Here is a 20,896-nt window from a genome sequence, read left to right as displayed (position 1 = left end):
AGAAGTGATCCAATCTAATTTACAGAAAACCTATATTGTAAGAGACATGACAAATGACTTCACCACATGTGATGCATCTTTATTCCCTACATGAATGTAAACTGCATAGGCAACCAATTTCGTTACTGAATAAAACAAATTTTAAATAAACTAGAAAGTAGAGAATTCATACATATTTTCTTCCCACAGAAATTGACAAAAACAGCAATTATTAAACAAGACAATAGAAAGGGGCTATTCAGGTAAGCGGTCTTAATTCTGCTGCCAGTCTTGGTGTTCTAGCTTCCAACACACCAAAAGGACCTTGCTGTGTTTAACAGTTTACTTGCTCTGGGTATGTCAAGAGCTAAAACTAGCAGAACTGAGGACTCAGGGCTGAGGCTCAAGACCTTTAAACAGTGGGTTGAACTACTTCATGTCTGCTAGCTTAAATGCATCTTCAACAAACCCAAAATGAAGAACACTTAGGATAGGCACTTCTGTTTTTATTTGTTACCTTTGTTGAATATTTGTGGGTGTGTTTAAGCACCTTATGCCTGTTTACACATTTCATTAAATGGGGTCACATGAAGCCTAGTCTGGCTCTGTACCGCTGACTAAACACATATTGGAGAAGTGTTGTGATCCGGCTCTCTTTGATAAGATCTGCGGGTGGAAAAGACTAGATAGTGAGATTTGGGGTAGAGGGGGGCACAGGTATGTAAACAAAATACACCTACTTCACAATACAAACTAGTAAGCACATGCAGTGAAAATCAGTTGTTCAGTTAAAATTTGTAGCCTTTTTTTAAATGATGGGGTTATTTCCCTTAATTTTGGCTAGACTGCCATTTCAAGACCATTTCATTTAATAGATCAGACCAATGTTAAAACTTTGTTTATTCTCACATTTTCAATAATAAATTATATTTATTTATTTTTTATTCTGACATTAATACAGAAAGCAGTGATTCATAAACTCTGTTGCAGATTATTTATTTTAACTCAAGAATCTCAACACTGCTATAAGCCGGCTAAATACACATAAAAAAGGATTTGCAAATCAGCGATGTCTTTTTTGTTTCAACCTTTTGAAAACTGGTTGTATTTTGGAGATTGTAGATAATTTCTTTCAAATATTATGAATATATAATCATTCCATCTGCATAGTATTATTCTATTGTAGCCTAAAATAACCAGCTACGACAATGACTATTTGATTTTAAATAATATAATTTATTTCCTTATGAAAGTTTTGTCTGTCATGTTGCACTTTGTTTTTCCCTTTTAACCTGCCAGTAAGCACTTTAGCAGGTTTGTTTTGGCCTGTGACTGCTGATACAGAAAATGCATTTTATTTACACGTTACTGCAGTCAAAAATTGTCTCCGACCATCTCTGATTGTGGTTTGGGTGATTAGATCATGTGTCTTAGCTGCTTCTTAAGCAGTCAAGTAAAATCTGGGTATAATTCGATTACTGAAGACACTTTTAAATGCAATGTATAAACAGGTCCTTAAGGAAGAATTTAAATGGATCCAAATTATGTATTTGTTATTCATTCTAGCATATTACAGATGCTGGGTTGTTTAGTTATTTTCAAAAAGTGACAACAAAAACAGGCAAGGCAGAGCAGCCTTTTTCACAATACATTTCTGAAGATCACACAAAAAGAGCAAAAGAGTATGTCCTGGGAACAGACAGGGGCTAACAAGACCAAATCCATCCCTTTTTTAGATCAAGGCTGCATTTTCTCCCAGTGCTGAAGAGCCGGAATCTCAGCTCTGCTATCTCCTTTACAAACCAATTGGGAAAAAATGCTGAAATTAAAAACACATCTATTATTAAGTGCCATATACAAAGTCCTTTTTTCTTAGAGTACAAACACTTGACTGAAGCAGACTGTTCTCTGTTCATTTTTCAGTTCTTGGTGTTTTTGTTTCTTTTTTTTTTTACTCTTTCTCTCTCCATGTCAGTCTTGGAGGTGAATGGGTGAAGGGCAGAACAATGGGAAAGGGTGGTCTCCCTTTTTGATGTTGATGGTGTGTAGGCAGCTTTTTAGTTTCCACAGCAGCTCCGGCTGGACTGGGCATCTGGGTCCTGTAGGTTGACTCCCCTGTGTCGGGCGGCATGTGTCGGATTTTGTGTATCCATCTTTGGCATCTTCTTTGCTGCAAATAATAAACATAATAATAATGGTATAATAATAATGGGTTTAATCATACACATGTTGGAAACAGGGCAATGTGGATACCTGTGCATTCCAGTTGTTTTCCTAATATTAATTATTTTATCCACATTGCTTAAAATTATGATAAGTGTGCATAGTTTTTTTTTTTAAACAAATCGTTGATAGTTTGCTTATATTTTATTAGCTAGTTGTCTAGAGGTATAAAAGGACATCAGTGCTATACAATGACGTATTAAGAATATGGTTACTACTTGTTGACTCTCTGTAAGGCCCATCTTTTGTCTACCTTTAGAAAACAAATGTGAATACTGATTGCCATATTGCGTCCTGGTGGGCCTTAGTGAGCTTCAGACCTAGGGCAGTCACCACTTCACCCTCTTATTACACAATTCTATGGACAGAAAACCTCCTTTGGTTTCAGACAGACACACATCAGTTTTTCAGTTGGCTGTTGTCTTGTAGCAGGAATGCACCTATTACCGGACAACCATATTCAATACAATATCAATTTCAGAGTTTTATTTACAAGATCCATGCAGTATCAGGCATCTTATACATTCACAGTAGAAATGTAACGATACAGTACCCACAATGCGATACAATTCACGATACTGGGTTCACGATACGATTTTTCCCCTATTTTTTTTTAAACGAAATGAAATTGAGGACAAATGACGACAAGTTTCCTTTTATAATTTCTCTTTAAAAAAATACTGTATTTGTGCTTATCTTTTATTTATCTAAATAATAAATGCCCTTTTATTTCTGAGGTAGGTACAAACTATGCCAAATAATGCTTATTGTGTAAAAAACAAAAATGAAATTTTAAAACAAATCCAACATTATATAAATAAATGAATAATACAAATAAAGAAAGTATCCTCACATAAATAAATCTGGATGGAAAATCCCCTACCTGGCAACTTTGTGAAGTGCCGTCAACCAGGCAAAGGAAATAGCGCCACTGCCCTCTGCTGTTTAAAGTAAATATCGATTCACCTTAAATGAATAACCGATTCGAATCATGGCACATGTGCATCGATTTTTAACTGTCTTGTGGTGCATTGCTACATCCGTAATTCACAGATCAAAAAACTGATCTGATACTGATGCACTTTAGCACTGTTAAAATCATAAAACTGTGTTACAGATTTCTTACTGTACAGCTCTGCATTGCAGTGACTGGTGAAAAAATCAGTATTTGTGTGAAAAGAGGCAAACGTTTAAGTGTAGGCTTACCAATAGCCAGGAATATCTCATTGACATTCATAGCGGTCTTTGCAGAAGTCTCCATGAAAAGCAAGCCTGTGTCCTCAGCATACGTCTGAGCTTCCTGTAATAGCATCACAAAAGTAGAGCTTAAATAATGTTGCCACAGCATGCCATATGCTCTTAGAAACAACGCCTTATAGTGCCACAAGATATATGGTAGTGTATTGGTGTGCCAGGGTAGTCACTTCTAAATGTTATACAATGTTTTCCTAAGAACATACGCTATCTTAGTTCAGCTAAAACAAAAAAGTAATTGGTACTAGTCTAATAAAAAGCAAACAACAAAAGTCTAGTCAAACTGATTCTACATTGCATTTTTCTCAAAGATTGAGATCTTAATTACAGTAAAATGTCAAATCTATGAAAAATCTGTGAATTTCAGAATTTTTGTTTTTAGTACTGAAAGGCAAAAAAGCATATTTGTGAAACTGAACATTGATTCCATAATACAAAAGGTCAGATTTACTTGAGTATCCTTTCAATTAAAGCACAAATAACTTCAAGCAGCTGAACTTCATCAACTCAGCTAGCACAATGAAATGCATATTTAATCCATTGTTAACATATTTTAATGAAGCCACCCTTCTAGTCTTCAGCAGAACATTTTAGTAGACAGAACCTATTATTCAGCCATAGCAGCAGGTGTTAAGAATCAAACAAACCTATTTGGTATGTACCTTAATAAATTATTTTATTAGCTACATCTAACATACAAATTAACTTTGTGGGTATATAATTACTGACTGTAGACCAACTGCTGCTGAGTACACTTTGTCACCCGTGTACCCCTTTTTTTTATTACAGGACCATGTACAGTGTATCACAAAAGTGAGTACACCCCTCACATTTCTGCAGATATTTAAGTATATCTTTTCATGGGACAACACTGACAAAATGACACTTTGACACAATGAAAAGTAGTCTGTGTGCAGCTTATATAACAGTGTACATTTATTCTTCCCTCAAAATAACTCAATATACAGCCATTAATGTCTAAACCACCGGCAACAAAAGTGAGTACACCCCTAAGAGACTACACCCCTAAATGTCCAAATTGAGCACTGCTTGTCATTTTCCCTCCAAAATGTCATGTGATTTGTTAGTGTTACTAGGTCTCAGGTGTGCATAGGGAGCAGGTGTGTTCAATTTAGTAGTACAGCTCTCACACTCTCTCATACTGGTCACTGAAAGTTCCAACATGGCACCTCATGGCAAAGAACTCTCTGAGGATCTTAAAAGACGAATTGTTGCGCTACATGAAGATGGCCAAGGCTACAAGAAGATTGCCAACACCCTGAAACTGAGCTGCAGCACAGTGGCCAAGATCATCCAGCGTTTTAAAAGAGCAGGGTCCACTCAGAACAGACCTCGCGTTGGTCGTCCAAAGAAGCTGAGTGCACGTGCTCAGCGTCACATCCAACTGCTGTCTTTGAAAGATAGGCGCAGGAGTGCTGTCAGCATTGCTGCAGAGATTGAAAAGGTGGGGGGTCAGCCTGGCAGTGCTCAGACCATACGCCGCACACTACATCAAATTGGTCTGCATTGCTGTCACCCCAGAAGGAAGCCTTTTCTGAAGTCTCTACACAAGAAAGCCCGCAAACAGTTTGCTGAAGACATGTCAACAAAGGACATGGATTACTGGAACCATGTCCTATGGTCTGATGAGACCAAGATTAATTTGTTTGGTTCAGATGGTCTCAAGCATGAGTGGCGGCAATCAGGTGAGGAGTACAAAGATAAGTGTGTCATGCCTACAGTCAAGCATGGTGGTGGGAATGCCATGGTCTGGGGCTGCATGAGTGCAGCAGGTGTTGGGGAGTTACATTTCATTGAGGGACACATGAACTCCAATATGTACTGTGAAATACTGAAGCAGAGCATGATCCCCTCCCTCCGGAAACTGGGTCGCAGGGCAGTGTTCCAGCATGATAATGACCCCAAACACACCTCTAAGACGACCACTGCTTTATTGAAGAGGCTGAGGGTAAAGGTGATGGACTGGCCAAGCATGTTTCCAGACCTAAACCCAACAGAACATCTTTGGGGCATCCTCAAGCGGAAGGTGGAGGAGCGCAAAGTCTCGAATATCTGCCAGCTCCGTGATGTCGTCATGGAGGAGTGGAAAAGCATTCCAGTGGCAACCTGTGAAGCTCTGGTAAACTCCATGCCCAGGAGAGTTAAGGCAGTTCTGGGAAATAATGGTGGCCACACAAAATATTGACACTTCAGGACTTTTTACTAAGGGGTGTACTCACTTTTGTTGCCGGTGGTTTAGACATTAATGGCTGTATATTGAGTTATTTTGAGGGAAGAATAAATTTACACTGTTATATAAGCTGCACACAGACTACTTTTCATTGTGTCAAAGTGTCATTTTGTCAGTGTTGTCCCATGAAAAGATATACTTAAATATCTGCAGAAATGTGAGGGGTGTACTCACTTTTGTGATACACTGTAAGTGTCATTGTAGTGCTGAAAGTGATACTATGGGGGTCCCTATTTGATTCTGAAAGTTACAAAGCAACAGATTGGCTACAGTCAGTAGTTAAACAGACATAAACAGACAAAACAAAATGAGAGCTTTTTGGCAGGTGACACAATCTCTGTATTTACAAGAGACAAACAGGGCTTTTAAAGTAAAGAACACAATGCCCACTGAGAAATACAGAGGAGGCTTAGTAAGGTGTTTCGGGACTGCATTGCTGCCTCAAGCCTGATTTCCTTAAATCTGTTGAGGGCACAATAAAGTAAAAACTTACGTCAGAACACTATCAAGGCATTTTGAAGCGAAACTCACAGCCCATTGTCAGAAAGCTGCGACTCATTCATTGTTCATGGATCTTCAAGCAGGATACTGACCAGAAAAACACATGAAAAAGCAGCCAAGAATGGATGAGAAAAAAAATATTGGACCATCATGGACCTGAAGTCTATTGAACACTGATGACATTTACAGTTGGAAAAAGGCAACACCCCTCATGTCTCTCATCAGTACCTGATTAGAGTCAAGCTCAACAGGGTATTTTCCTACTGATTCTGCCAAGCCTGTTTCCTCAGCTGTGGTATCGCTAGATAGGTAGGGATAGTGGGATTCTTTCCATATTATTAATTAGATGGTGTGGCATTTAGCTACCTTAAGAGAGTCATAGTTATAGCTTCGAATCCTGGCTCTGCCATGCAGGCACTGTTGGGCCCTTAAGCAAGGCCCTTAACCCTATTGGTTCCAGGGCACCATACAATGGCTGACCCTGTGCTCTGACCCCAATTTTCCCAGGGACATGTGGAAAAAGCATTTTATTGTTCTCTAAACATGTATATTTGAAAATAAAGGCATTCCATTCTATATGGAATAAATAATGCTGCATCAGATCCAATAGCAACAACCTGAGCCCGGTGTGTCTTTCTACTATTATCACGTACAGCATAAAAGTTTCTGTTTCCGTAATCGTCGTCAACACTTTACAATAATTAATTAATTATTAATAAATCTCTTGTAGTGCAGTAAATGTCATGGGTGGCACTGATCAAAATGCAAAGTAGTTGAAATCAGTACCTCATATTCCACCAGTCTCTTGTCTGAAAGGTCAGCCTTGTTTCCAGCTAGTGCAATGACTATATTTGGACTAGCCTGCCTCTGAAGCTCCTTTACCCAGGCCTTTGCTCGCTCAAATGTTTCCTTGAGAAGGGAGTGAGGTGACAATGAAGGACATAGATGCCATATTGCATTTTGTAAAAAAAAAAAAAAAAAAAAAAAAAAAAAAAAGGTAGTTATACATTTTAATTTTACATAATTAAGAAATTAAGACCTTAGTAACTGACACCTACCGGCTTCGTTATGTCAAATACTACAATGGCTGCCTGGGCTCCACGATAGTACATGGGTGCCAGGCTGTGATAGCGTTCCTGCCCAGCTGTGTCCCAAATCTCAAACTTGACTGTAGTGTCATCCAGACAAACTGACTGGGCCAAGAAGGCAGCTAGAAGAAGAGACGAGAAACAAGAGAAAGGAGAAATCATATTGATGCTAAGCAGGCACAGGTGAGATTTGTAAATCAATACCAGTATCAGCACTATTACTCTACAGTTGTGGTCATTATTATTGGCACACTTGATTGCTCAGTATAAAAAGGCCAATATTTTCATAAATAAGTAGATATGTACTACATTTCTATAATTTAATAGCATGTTAAAATACATTCAACAAAAATGTTGACCTGTCAACATTCATGCAGTTTGTTTGTTTATTAGGATTGTTGATTTACTCATCTTTCGGGTATTGACTATTTTTCAGGTTATATTTTTTATATTTTGATTATAGACCGTTTCAATGAGGGTAAACAATAACAACGCTACTGCGCATGTCTGTTCCTTTCGCCTTTCCGGTAGCGCCATTTTTAAACATCCATCCAGCTGTCAACATGACGAGCTCGTACTTTGCGAGTCTCCCGAACCCGAAACAAACGCGATATAAGCAGAAATGAATGATAGATCATCAAGTATCTTTACCAGCCCCTTTTGAGGAGAATTTAAGAAGTCAGTGTTTTTCCGCTGACCTAAAACGTTTGCCTGAGGTAACATACCCAGACGTGTATCACTACCTTGTTGAAACGGAGTGTGTTTACACCAGAGGCAGTGAAAGCACACCGCAGTTTGGACGCATACAATTAATTATTAAAATCATTATTGTGTCATCTCCCCTTTTGTGTCTGTTGAGCTAAGAGCCATTATAATATGATAAAAATATGACAAACCACAGTGAATTACTTCTCATCTGAATTAGAACATATTAGCTAATGCTAAAACTATTTTTTATAGCCTAACTGGAAATACATGAAATATTTTACAGTAAGCACAACGTATTCATAAATAGTTTATTTACTTTTTGTATTACAAAAGTAGAACCATGTTTCTTTACATGTCATTTAATAATGAAGCTAAGCTAATTAAGCTGTTAATATAATTCCATATAGTGACATTTCCCCAAAATATAGTCCTATACAGTTATGGCTTTTACACCGTATTATAAGGGGAATGTAAACTTTTTAAGGCTTATGTTGGTTTATGTTTATTCTGTACTATTAATACAAATATTAAGCGCCTGCGTATTTTAATACACGTAAGCTAAACGTCAGGGACAAGACACCATGAGAACAGCGTTCAACTGAGTACATTTGTTCACAATATTTATTATGAAATAATATACAGTATATTACATTTATTATAAGAGTTGATGGTGGGTATCCAGCCGTCTCTATTTATAGCAGCAATCCAAGCGTTTCACTGTGTGTTCTTTTGGAAATATGTTCACCTTTATTTCTGAAAGCAAGTTTGTACCCGGTCTGAGGGAACATCCGACAACCGAACAACACGGTCCTAACTTTAATTTAGACATACTGTCAATAAATCACACCTGAACTAACGCAAAGGAATTGAAGCAGTTGTACTCAATCGCTATTGTTCTGAGCGCTGTTTACCACCAAGCGGAAGCGTCTTAGGAACATCTACGTCACTTCCTGGACTCATGAATATTCATTTGAAACGGTCTATATTCAGGTTTTTACAATTTTATCAAATAAAATAAATTAATTGATCCCTCCATACTTGTAAGCTGTCCTTGTACCAAAACAGCAAAGTAACTCCAAACCAGTTAATAGTTTATTCATTTCTAACAATGCCACAATGTCCTTGGATCCAGCAAACCTGATGTCATATTTGCAACTATCGAGTTCTTTCAGTTTTCCCTTTTTTTTATTATACAGTATTGGTGGTTGAAAGATAGCATCAAGCCATACTAGAAACCAAACAAATTCATATTCTATCAATTCTGCAAATTAAATTGTAAGTAATTGATGGCTATAAAAGCAGCCAAACAAAATGAGAGCATAAAAACCTAAACTGTTGTTCAGCACACTAAATGCTGTGTGCTGGATGTATTTTAGACAAAGCTGATTTTTATTAGACTTCTGAAAAAAGCCCATAATTACCCTCAAAATTGTGAAGGTTTTTGTGTTCCAATCATTTAGACACAGAAAACACCAGTTGCAGAAATTGTTAAAAACCTCTTATAAGTGTGTGTATACTTTTTTTGCTTTTTTCCCCAAATCTAGTTGTATCCAATTACCCAATTGAATTATGCTTCCTCTCTACTGATGTTGATCTCTACTCCTGATTGAGGAGCTCGCACACAGCCCCTCCGACATGTGTGAAGTAGCCAACTCTGCACAAGGCGAGTTCATATGCGGATCAGCCTTGTGTACAGAGAGCCACACACTGATCAACGCATTATTCCTCGACTCTATGCAGGCCGTAATTGCATCAGTTATGAGGTCGGCAGTTGGCAGAGCTGAGTTTCAAACCAACGAGTTCGAAATGTCCGCTCTGGTGTGCTAGTGTGTTTTACCGCTGCACCACCTGAGCGGTCTGTGTGTTTACTTTTGACATAACATTCATGTATTCAGTATTTAGTTTTTCCAGCAAAGTTAAAATACACAAAACACATATAAAACTACTTGTTTGTTTGTTCATTAGGTTTTAACATTATGTTTAACACTGGTTACATTTATGGCAGGACAGCTAGTTAGGTTACACACGATTCACCAGTTAAAGTTCAATGTCAAACACAGTCATGGGAAATTTTGTATCTTCAATTCACCTAACTTGCATGTCTTTGGACTGTGGGACGAAAACAGAGCACCTAAAGAAAGCCCATGCAGACACAGGGAGAACATGTAAACGCTACATGAAAAGGACCCAGACCGCTCCAACTGGAAATCGAACTCCTCTAATGAGGACTTAAAATGAAAAATATATATATATATATTCACTATAATTACTGTATTTGTCAGATTTGTTAGACATTTTCAACCTCTGTCCTGTCAGTTTTAAATTTTTAGCAGAATTTACCCACTCAGCTCCTCACCTCCAATTGTAGTTTCCTGGAACTCATCAAACTGACCCTTGACAAAGCGAAGGACCAGGCTGGACTTGCCCACTGCCATGTCTCCCAGCAGCACCAACTTGAACTGGCAGATCTTAGTCTGAGGTAGGTTTCCATTGGTCCTGGCATTCCCACGGGTGCTCATGGTGGAAAAAGGGTGATGGGGTGTGGGGTGGAGTGGGATCCTCCTAGGCAGCCTTGATAAACACAGCAAACCTGGTGAATGATGTTTATCGATGTAACACTATTTCCTTATTTTGCTTCTAGATCTGAAAATAAAAAAAACATTAAAATAGAGAGAGAAAGAAGAAGTCAGTAGTTACTGAGTGTCTAAAGATGGCAGAATTCAAACACAACTGTTATAGCCAGTTACTCATTTTGTATTACATTTCAAATTCAAAATTAAACTGGTTTAAATGATTGCTAGTTTATATCATAAAAATGACATATAATGAAATACACAAGCAGCGTTAAGTTCTCTGTTCTTACAAAACATGTACTGTGGTCAGACGAATCAGTACACCAGATCTTTTCTAGAAGAAATGGATGCAGTGTGCTCTATATTGCCCATCTGTTCAAAAAGAACATTTTTCAACACAAGCTTGCAACAAATTTTCACCATCTACCATGCATAATAGTGTAAAAGCAATCAGATAATCCAATAAATCTCAGCCTTTTTAGGGCAATACCAAAAAACACTGTTGAAAGTGTGTGACTGTCTAATCCTCAGACAATGTTGCATAAGAAACAGTGATGCTACTGTGCTAAATATAGCCACATGGGTAGAAAAGTACTTTGGAAAAGTGTTGTTACACTTGCAAAAATGCACAGTCCACTGCTGCATCAAAAATGTATCCTGAAAATCTATTACATAAAAGAAAAAGCCATACATCAATTTGATGCAGTAATGCAGAGTTCTCTGGGCCCAGGCAGATGGACCGAAAGACAATGGAAACATATACTGTGGTCAGTACACATTTCGGCTTGTTTTGTACAGAAATATCCATGCCAAAGACGAAAACAACCATCCAGACTGTTATCAGCTAAAGATGCTAAAGCCAACATCTGTCATGGTATGGAGGTGCATTAGTACCCACAACATGAGTGACTTGCATATGTGTGATGGTACCACTGACGTGGGGGAGACATGCTTCAATCAAGGTGTCATCTTTTCCAGAGGACATTCATGGTTATTTTAGCAAGACAATGCCAGACCTCATTCTGCGTTTGCTACTTCGTAGACAGAATTTGTCGACACAGAGTTTGACTGGCCTGCATGCAGTCCAGATCCGTATTCTACTGAAAATGTATTGACCAGACCACGGACTGTTGATAAGCTGAGGTCTCATATCAAGCAAGAATGAAGAAACAATTTCACTTGCAAAACTGCAACACTTAGTGTCCTCAGTTCCCAAAGCATCAAAAAGTTTCATTAACAGAAGAGGTGATGAAACAGTGTTAAACATGCCTCTGTCCCAACGTTTTGCAGTGTTGCAGACACAATGTGTTTATATTTACAAAATGTGTAATTATTTACAAAATACAATTAGATTGATCAGTAAATGCGATTGAAATATTTTCTTTGTATGATTGTCAGACAAAGATATAAGAGAATCAATAAATCACCGATTCTTCTTTTTATCGCAATTTCTATCTATTGCAATGTCCCAACTCTTTTATACATATTTATATGTTTATACATATAAATATTTGCATTATGACGTGCACTTCCAAATCTGGGATCACAGGATGTGTTTACAGTGTAAAATGTATGATCAGTTTTACATTACTGATGTGTAAATAACACATGCTGACTTCTACCAGAAAAATAAACAGAATGGACTCGAGATTAAGCATTGCGTCTCTCCGGATAAACGCACAGGCCCTGCGCTCTATTCAGGCCCTCGTACTAACGTGTATGATTCAGACGCGGATTTACATGTAGCATTATAATGTTTTACACATATAGGTGTTCAGATGATTACCTGTGTAGTCCCTGTGTTTTCCTCTGGTATTCGGATGGTACTATAGCTGATCGAGCTCTGCCCAGGTTGTTGAACTATCAGCTGGTTATGAGGCTACCGGTACTTCCTGAACAGTTGCGCAGGCGCATTACAGGTCGCTAAAGCAGCGCCTAGCTAGTATTACACCGCACATTTCGATATTTTGTAAGAGTTAAAGTAAATGTGAAAAAAACGTTTGCTTTAAAATGCAAACATTGTTTTATTTCATAAAGCACCTTTTACATTTACTGATCTGTCATGATACGTTTGACTGGCATGATTATGTTGCAGCTACGTTCAAATCTTCTATTACAGAGAACGGTGTGACAATAAAACGTGTCATGTGGATAAAACTAAAAGCTACAAAATGCTGTTAATATGTATAAATATGCCTTGGTATTTGTAGCACCGAAATATCTTGTTGGGGAATAGTATCTATTCAGTCATCCATCTATGTTAGGGTGACCATATTGACCAAAAAGAGGACGCCTGGTTCGGGGAAGGAAGGGGAGGGGGAGGGGGGGGGGGGGGTTTGGGTTATTTCATGTCGTTGGTGACACCATGGCAATGTGTATGGGGTAGAGGTTTAAATATTTGACAAATGAGTCAATAACCATCCAGCTGTGTTACTGAACTTTAATAAATGTACAGCTGCTCTTTAACAAGGGCCTTTATGGTCAGATAATCTTATTCCTTCACATTCAGTGTTAAGCCCTAAACAATAATAACAATAAATTAAAAACAGTTTTCACCTATAAATAAAAATCCCTTTTTAGTTTCTTTGATGTATTGTACAATCGTATCAGCCAACTTATTAGGAGTGTTTTTAACTTTAATTTGATTCACTTTAATTACTTGCTCCCATCAGTAGAAACCCAGCAGTAAGGTGAGTCTTCTAGTGCTTGCTGAGCAATTACCACATGTAAACCAGTCTTACATATCGAGCTGTACCATGTAATGAGTGAATATGATTTTAAATGAACTTGATTTTAGATTAAATTTAAAATATTACTTTGTTAAGAATTATAATTACAGAAAAGCTCCTAGAATTGGAAAAATAATAATAGTAATACATTTGTAATATAGTGTATGTCATCATAGAACGTGAGTACCAATCAATCACGTTTGAATCCCGCCTACCGATCACTTGGTAATGCATAACATTGCAGGTTTCATTTTCCTTTATCTTTCCAGATACGGTCGCTCAGTGTGAAAGCACACCGGAGCCAATGCAGAATTGTAGCCCTTAAAAGTATAAATAATACAGCTAGAACTAAACCTTGAATCAGCGCGTACATGCGAGGAGATCCTACATCCTGATTTCTTCATGTTGTTGTCATAGGAGAGCTTTGGTCAGGTTTTTGGATTGTGGAGCCTCTTTCTGTGGCTTCGACGAACTTCGATGATTTTGATTTCTCCAGTAAGGAGTGGCGAGCCAACCAAAGACGAGTCAGTTGCATGCAGAGGATTGAAACTCCACCAGGACTTAACAAGTAACATTTACCCAATACCACTGGGATTGAACTGAAACAATACACTGACACACACAAGAAATCTAATTCAAACACATGTTTTTTTTGTTTGTCTTTTTACTCCTTTCATTTTCTTACAAGTTGCAAAGCTGTGAATTTAACGTTGCTACTTAAATTAAACGTAAATATTCCCTGTCATTTAACTTTGGTCTCAGTCACCTGTTATTATTGCCACCTCTACACCGAACCTAGATCTGGTCCTTAGTAGAGTAGCAGTATCTAGAATCATACCTGTTACATAAATTTGGCGAGCCAGCCAGGAGGTGGTTTAACAATCTTGATTAAGTGCATTTTCGCATCAGTGTGTACTGAGACCAGGGTACTCAAACGTTTAAAAGTAGCTAACAGCATTATACTTAGAAAACATGGAAGTCATTCAGTCAGAAAACATTAAAGTGCCTAACTCTCTCTTAGTTAAGGGCCTCACAAAATCTGAATTAGATGACGAGTTAATGGAAGTTTTAAAATCCTATGGATCAATTAGCAGAGTAGTTCCAATATCAGACCCAGACTCCGATTTACACAACCATGCAATAATTGAATACAGCTATGGTTCAGCTATTGACTCAATCCAGTCTATTTTACCTCTCACCCATCAGAACAAAGATGACCCCTTTGATGACCCATTATTTACCATGTTACTGCACTGCCTAGTGTGTATTCCAGTCTACTAAGTACAGACGCAACAATGGGTTACTTAAATGTGCTGAGAGATGTTGCTAAGCGAAGTGGGAAATCTTGTAGTGCTGTGTTACAGGAACAGCTGTCTCAAATGTCTCGATCCCTTAGTCTTTCTGAAACAAAAGATGAAAAGAGCTGTGAAGATGAGGAAGAGAACTTTCAACCAAGAATGCAAGATGACCAAGAAAAAGGGGTCATTTTAGCTACTCAAAGTCCTGAACCATCTATACTGAACACAGCTCAATCACCCCATGTTAGTAGTTACAGTCAGCAGTTTCCAACAGCAAAACCTGCTACCAAATCACAATACAAGGTAAGCACAGATGATCTAAACCCTGTTGATGTACAAAGGGTCATTGTGGAACATATAGTGAAGAGTGAAGGAGTTATGTCGCAACCCTATACGGTGCACAGACTTCGAATTTTTTCTGGGCGAATCCCATGCCCCAGTAATGAAGCTGGTTATGAAACATGGCGTAACAGCGTTGAGCTTTGAAGACCCTGCCATTCCTGAGCCACACCAATCCAGAAAGATCATGGAGAGCCTTTCACCACCAGCAGCAGATGTTGTCAAGTCGTTAGGTCCCTGTGCCACACCAAGGTCTTACCTTGAGCTTTTAGATTCAGCATTCGGTACTGTCGAAGACGGAGATGAGCTTTTTGCAAAGTTTATAAACACTTTCCAGAATCTAGATGAGAAGCCTTCCACTTACTTACATAGATTGCAAGGAGCATTAAATATGGCTGTCAGACGAGGTGGTATACCTTCAAATGAATCCAACAAACATCTTTTGAAACAGTTCGGTAGAGGATGCTGGGATGATGCACTGATCTCTGACCTCTGACTGAAACAGAAAAGGGACAACCCGCCCACTTTTACAGAGCTCCTACTGTCACTCCGCACAGAAGAAGACAAACACGCTGTCAAAAAGACAAGGATGAGACAACATCTTGGATTTTCGAAGCAGAGAGCTCAGGCCAATGCCCAAACATTGCACTCACCTCAAGACATGAGCCAAGTACAGGATCATTTCTTGTCCACAAATGAACACCTTTCTGAAACAGAGCAGTTAAAAAGAGAGATTGCCGAACTAAAAATGCAGGTTGCGTCCATGCAGAAAAAAAAAAGAAGCAAGAGTGAAAGCTAGAGCCCATGAAAGCAAAGTAGACATAAATACTGCTTCCACCTCTGCAGAGTATCTTCCCACCTTTATAAGTAAAGAGCATGTGGGGAGTGTGAATAATACTCAAAAAAGTAAACCCAAACCTTGGTACTGTTTTAGGTGTGGGGAGGATGGTCATATTGCTAGTGCATGCAGCAATACTCCAAATGCTAAGCTGGTAGAACAAAAGAAAAGGGAGTTGAGGGAGAAACAACGTCAATGGGAGACTCAAGCTACCACTTTAAACGAGTAGATGTTCCTGTTGGGGGACAAACAGGAACACAAGCCCGTTGTATGTAAAAATCGTAGTGCAACAATTCATTCTCACAACACTGGTCATACCCACACATTACCAAAAGGATTAATTGGTGCAAAATGTACTGCAAAGATTAAAATTGCTGGAGAGGAAAATAAGTGCCTCTTAGATACGGCTTCCCAAGTCACTACTATTCCAAGGTCGTTCTATCAAGTCAACTTGAGTGAACTGCCCATTAAACCACTAACCGATCTTCTTGAAGTTAGAGGAGCTAATGGCCAGCCAATCCCTTACGAAGGTTACATTGAATTACATCACCTTCTCAGGGGCGGAGCCAGGGGGTGGCCAGTGGTGGCCATGGCCACCATAAAGTAATCTTCGGCCACCCCTCTGGCCCCCCCACCACCGCTTTGCCGGCAATTTTTTTGCGGAAGCATTTTGTGCACGCAGGAGCAGCGCACCTCAAATAAGTAGTTCTTCATCAAAACAGTGCAGTAATACACTCAACATAAATGTCAACCACCAACACAATTACAGAAGTAGTACTATTTAGTAGTATTCGTGGCGAGCTACGACTAAAAGCGCCAGCTGACTCTGCGCATTCCAGTGTTGCCAGATTGGGCGATTATCCGCCAAATTGGGCGGATTTTCTTGGAAAACAATTTAATAGCAGGTAAATAACACTTCTATTTAAAAGAAAATCTTCCGTTTCAAGAAGCTCCAGCATTGTAGAAGGCTATTAAAAGTAAAGTCAATTTTCAATGCTGATTTGGCTTAAAAGTGTTGGTCAGTCTGTATCATATTCTTGAAAGAAAATTAAATTTTTTTCCCATGCATTCACATTAGCATGTTCTGGGATTCAATTGAGTGTCATCAGTACACTCAATTTGGCAGCCAAATGATAAAGTATTGCAAAGGAATATCTTTGAAATTCTTCCTCATAATTTTAAGGTTGCTATGTTTTGTTTTTTCACTTGTCAAAGAAAATGAAGAGAAAAAAAGCTTATTATTAGTATGCAGGTCTTCGTGATGTAATTCTACATGGCACTTACTGTCTGTATAAGAAAATAAGTGAGTGACCACATAAAAAAAGTATCAGTTTCTGTGCCACCCCTGTGTGAGCAATGGTCTCAATCTGGCCACCCCTATGAAAATTGTCTGGCTCCGCCACTGCACCTTCTCTGAAGAATTTGTTGGCTCTGAATGTGAAGTTTTCACTGTGGCCTTAATCGTCCCTGATCTCTGCACAGATAGTCCACCACAGATCCTCATAGGCACAAATACATTACATCTACTGTTTGTAGATTCTCTTGGAGCTGAACTGCCTAAGCATTACTCACCCTGCTATGGATATCATGCAGTATTAAAGACACTTCAGTTGAGGCATAGGCAGAGCACAATGAATTCCTTGGGCCTGGTTAGAGTCAGCGACAAGGAACCAGCCATTATTCCTGCAAGACGAAATGCCACTGTTAATGTGATAGCAAGAATTAAGCACCGAGAAATCTGCACTATTAGAGCCATCATCATCCTTGTCTCTACCAGGTGGGATTTTGTTACCAGCTGTTTAGTCCACCTTCCATCTGTGAATAATCACAAGTTCAAGGTGATTCTGCATAACGAGACAGATCATGATGTCATCATACCCCCAAACCGTGTAATCACTGAGTTAAGTGCTAAAAAGCACATTGTTTCACAAGAGCATCGTGTTAGTGGCTCTAAGATTTCTGAGGTGAAGTCAGAACTCAAACATAGGCTCAATTTTGATTTTGAAGAGTCCCCATTGCCTATTGGGTGGAAGGAGAGAATCACTGAGAAACTTAATTCTATACCTTAAGTATTTGCTCACCATGACTTAGACTTTGGTCGGACGTCTCAAGTGAAACATTGCATAAAGCTTAATGATAAAACTCCTTTTAAGCAGCGTGCACGACCTATCCACCCACAAGATTTAGATGCGGTAAGAAAACACCTTCAAGATCTGCAACATTCAGGGGTGATCAGAGAGTCAGCGTCCCCTTTTTTCTCTCCCATTGTTGTGGTACGAAAGAAAGATGGTACGGTAAGGCTATGCATAGACTACCGCAATCTTCAAACAATCAAAGACTCATATGCCCTTCCCAATCTGGAAGAATCCTTCTCAGCTTTGAATGGATCAGAGTGGTTCTCTGTGCTTGATTTAAAATCAGGATACTATCAGATAGAAGTTGAAGAAGGTGACAAGCACAAGACTGCGTTTGTCTGCCCATTAGGATTCTGGGAATTTAATAGAATGCCACAGGGTGTCACTAATGCACCAAGCACATTCCAGAGGCTAATGGAGAAGTGCATGGGGGATTTGAATTTAAAGGAAGTTCTAGTCTTCCTTGATGACATTGTAGTATTCTCAAAAACCATTGAGGAACATGAACAGCGTCTCATGACAGTCTTACAGCATCTCAAAGAATATGGTCTGAAATTATCCCCAGAGAAGTGTAAGGTTTTTCCAATCATTTGTTCGTTACTTGGGACATATCATTTCTCGACATGGTGTTGAAACTGACCCGGAGAAGACAAAAGCCTTTAAAACCTGGCCAAAGCCTAAAAATCTCAAAGAACTAAGGTCATTCCTTGGATTCTCTGGATATTACAGGAGATTCGTTAAAGATTATTCCAAAATTATCAGTCCCCTAACGAACCTCACTGTTGGATACCCACCATTATGGAAGGGCGCCAAGCTACAGAGTAACCAAGGAAAGTATCATGACCCTAAAGAACCATTTGCTGATAGATGGACATCTGCCTGTGATGATGCATTTACAGTTATCATAGAAAAATTAACCTGTGCGCCAGTCCTTGGGTTTGCTGATCCTAAGAAATCTTACATCCTTCATACGGATGCAAGCACAACTGGTCTTGGGGCTGCCTTATACCAAGAACAAGATGACCAAATGAGAGTAATTGCTTTTGCAAGCAGGGGTTTGTCACGTAGCGAATCTAGGTACCCCGCACACAAGCTTGAATTTCTCGCCCTCAAATGGGCAGTGACGGAAAAATTCTCAGACTACCTTTATGGGAATTCAGTTACAGTAGTGACTGATAGTAATCCCCTCACTTATATACTAACATCTGCAAAGTTAGATGCTACAGGGTACCGGTGGCTTTCAGCTCTCTCCACATTCACATTCAATCTCCAGTATCGTGCTGGAGCCAAAAATCAGGATGCAGACGGCCTGTCTAGGCATCCTCATTGTGAATTAACCAATGATTCTTTTTCCCAAAAAGAACAGGAACGAGTTCAGCAGTTCATTCAACATCACACATCTGAAACACCCAAAATAAGTAAGGATGTAGTCAAAGCTATGTGTGAGAAGCACTTTATTATGAGAGATTTTGGTGACTGGGAATTCCCTATCGCTGCTGTGGAGTCATTGTCTATCCATGCAAATGCAATTCCTGATATTTCTGAAACGGAAAATTCCATACAAGATTGTGGGACCATTCCCGGTTTCTCTAAGACTGAGCTAAGAGAGGAGCAGAGATCTGATCCTAGTATACGGGAAGTATTAATCCAGTTGGAAACAGGGGAAAAGCCATGTCCAACTGTGAGAACTGAGCTACCAGAGTTGCCATTGCTGTTGCACTACTTGAAGGAATCCTGTACAGACGACGACAAGAGAAGGAGCAGACACAATATCAATTAGTACTGCCAGAGATATTACGTTCCCTAGTACTAGAAGGTCTACATGATAACATGGGACACATGGGCATAGAACGTACACTCGACCTTGTACGTTCCAGGTTTTTCTGGCCTAGGATGGCTGTTGATGTTGAAAAAAAAATTAAAACCTGCCACAGATGTGTGAGACGAAAAACCTTACCTGAAAAGGCAGCACCTTTAGTTAACATCATGGTTTCCAGACCTTTAGAGCTAGTTTGTATGGATTTCTTGAGCATTGAACCAGATCAAAGTGGCACAAAAAACATTTTCTTCACTAAATATGCTGTAGCTGTACCCACATCAAACCAGAAAGCTCGTACAGTAGCAAAATGTTTGTGGGAGAACTTCATTGTACACTATGGGTTTCCTGAGCGCTTGCATAGCGACCAAGGGACAGATTTTGAATCAAAGACCATTAAAGAACTGTGCGGCAAAGCAGGTATTCAAAAAACAAGAACAAGCCCCTACCACCCAAGAGGCAATCCTGTCGAACGCTTTAACAGGACGTTGCTTAACATGCTTGGTAGTTTGACAGACCAAAATAAACTGCATTGGCATGACTTTGTGAAACCCTTGGTCCACGCTTACAATTGTACAAAGAATGAAGTCACTCAATTCACACCATATGAGCTTATGTTTGGGAGACAACCAAGATTACCAGTAGATATAGCCTTTGGATTACCAGTCAAAGAAGGTTCTCAGAAATCCCACTCTCAATATATTAAGAACCTCAAGTCACACCTTGAAGAGAGTTACAGATTAGCAACTCAGAATGCTTGTAAGTCTACAGGACGAAATAAAGCTAGGTTTGATAAACTTGTGACTGAATCAACATTGGAAGTTGGAGACCGGGTCCTGGTTAGGAACGTCCGCATAAGAGGAAAGCATAAGCTTGCTGACAAGTGGGAGCATGATGTCTATGTAGTTGTAAACCAAGCAGGAGATCTACCTGTATTCACTGTGCGGCCTGAAAATAAAGGGGGTCCGCAACGAACCTTACACAGAGACCTGCTGCTACCCTGCGGGTTCTTACCAGCATCAGACGAAGGGAGCATGCCTTCCTCTACTAAGATCTGTAGACCTAGAACCAGATCAAGAAAAGCAGTGAATGACGACATTGAGTTGGAGTCGGAAGAAGATGAGTCAAGCCTTAGCCCTGCTCCATATTCAGCTGAAGAAACCA

At 39.2% G+C, this 20,896-nt stretch overlaps 1 protein-coding gene and 1 long non-coding RNA gene across 3 annotated transcripts; one reads left to right on the top strand and one right to left on the bottom strand.

Annotated features, from left to right (window-relative positions):
- Nucleotides 1–63: 63 nt before the first annotated feature.
- On the bottom strand, nt 64–12,460 carry rab5b (RAB5B, member RAS oncogene family). 2 transcript variants are annotated; one of them, XM_063006597.1, is made up of 6 exons: nt 12,364–12,460; nt 10,361–10,647; nt 7,267–7,418; nt 6,995–7,117; nt 3,409–3,502; nt 64–2,149 (listed from the first exon to the last, which is right to left on the bottom strand). In XM_063006597.1, the coding sequence occupies exons 2-6, from the start codon at nt 10,521–10,523 to the stop codon at nt 2,037–2,039; spliced, it is 645 nt and encodes a 214-aa protein (XP_062862667.1). In that variant the 5' UTR covers nt 10,524–10,647; nt 12,364–12,460; the 3' UTR covers nt 64–2,036. The 2 variants fall into 2 exon arrangements, with proteins under 2 accessions (XP_062862667.1, XP_062862668.1); XM_063006598.1 differs by lacking the exons at nt 10,361–10,647; nt 12,364–12,460 and adding an exon at nt 7,656–7,731.
- On the top strand, nt 7,096–14,054 carry LOC134324674 (uncharacterized). Its single transcript, XR_010014212.1, has 3 exons — nt 7,096–7,479; nt 10,373–10,483; nt 13,724–14,054. It is a non-coding gene; the product is annotated as an uncharacterized LOC134324674 (long non-coding RNA).
- The last annotated feature ends 6,842 nt before the right edge of the window (nt 14,055–20,896 follow it).

This window comes from Trichomycterus rosablanca, chromosome 12, assembly GCF_030014385.1.
Source record: "Trichomycterus rosablanca isolate fTriRos1 chromosome 12, fTriRos1.hap1, whole genome shotgun sequence".
Taxonomy (NCBI): Eukaryota; Metazoa; Chordata; class Actinopteri; order Siluriformes; family Trichomycteridae; genus Trichomycterus; species Trichomycterus rosablanca.
The sequence above is the reverse complement of the archived record's forward strand: the minus strand, read 5'-3'. Positions and strand labels throughout refer to the sequence as shown.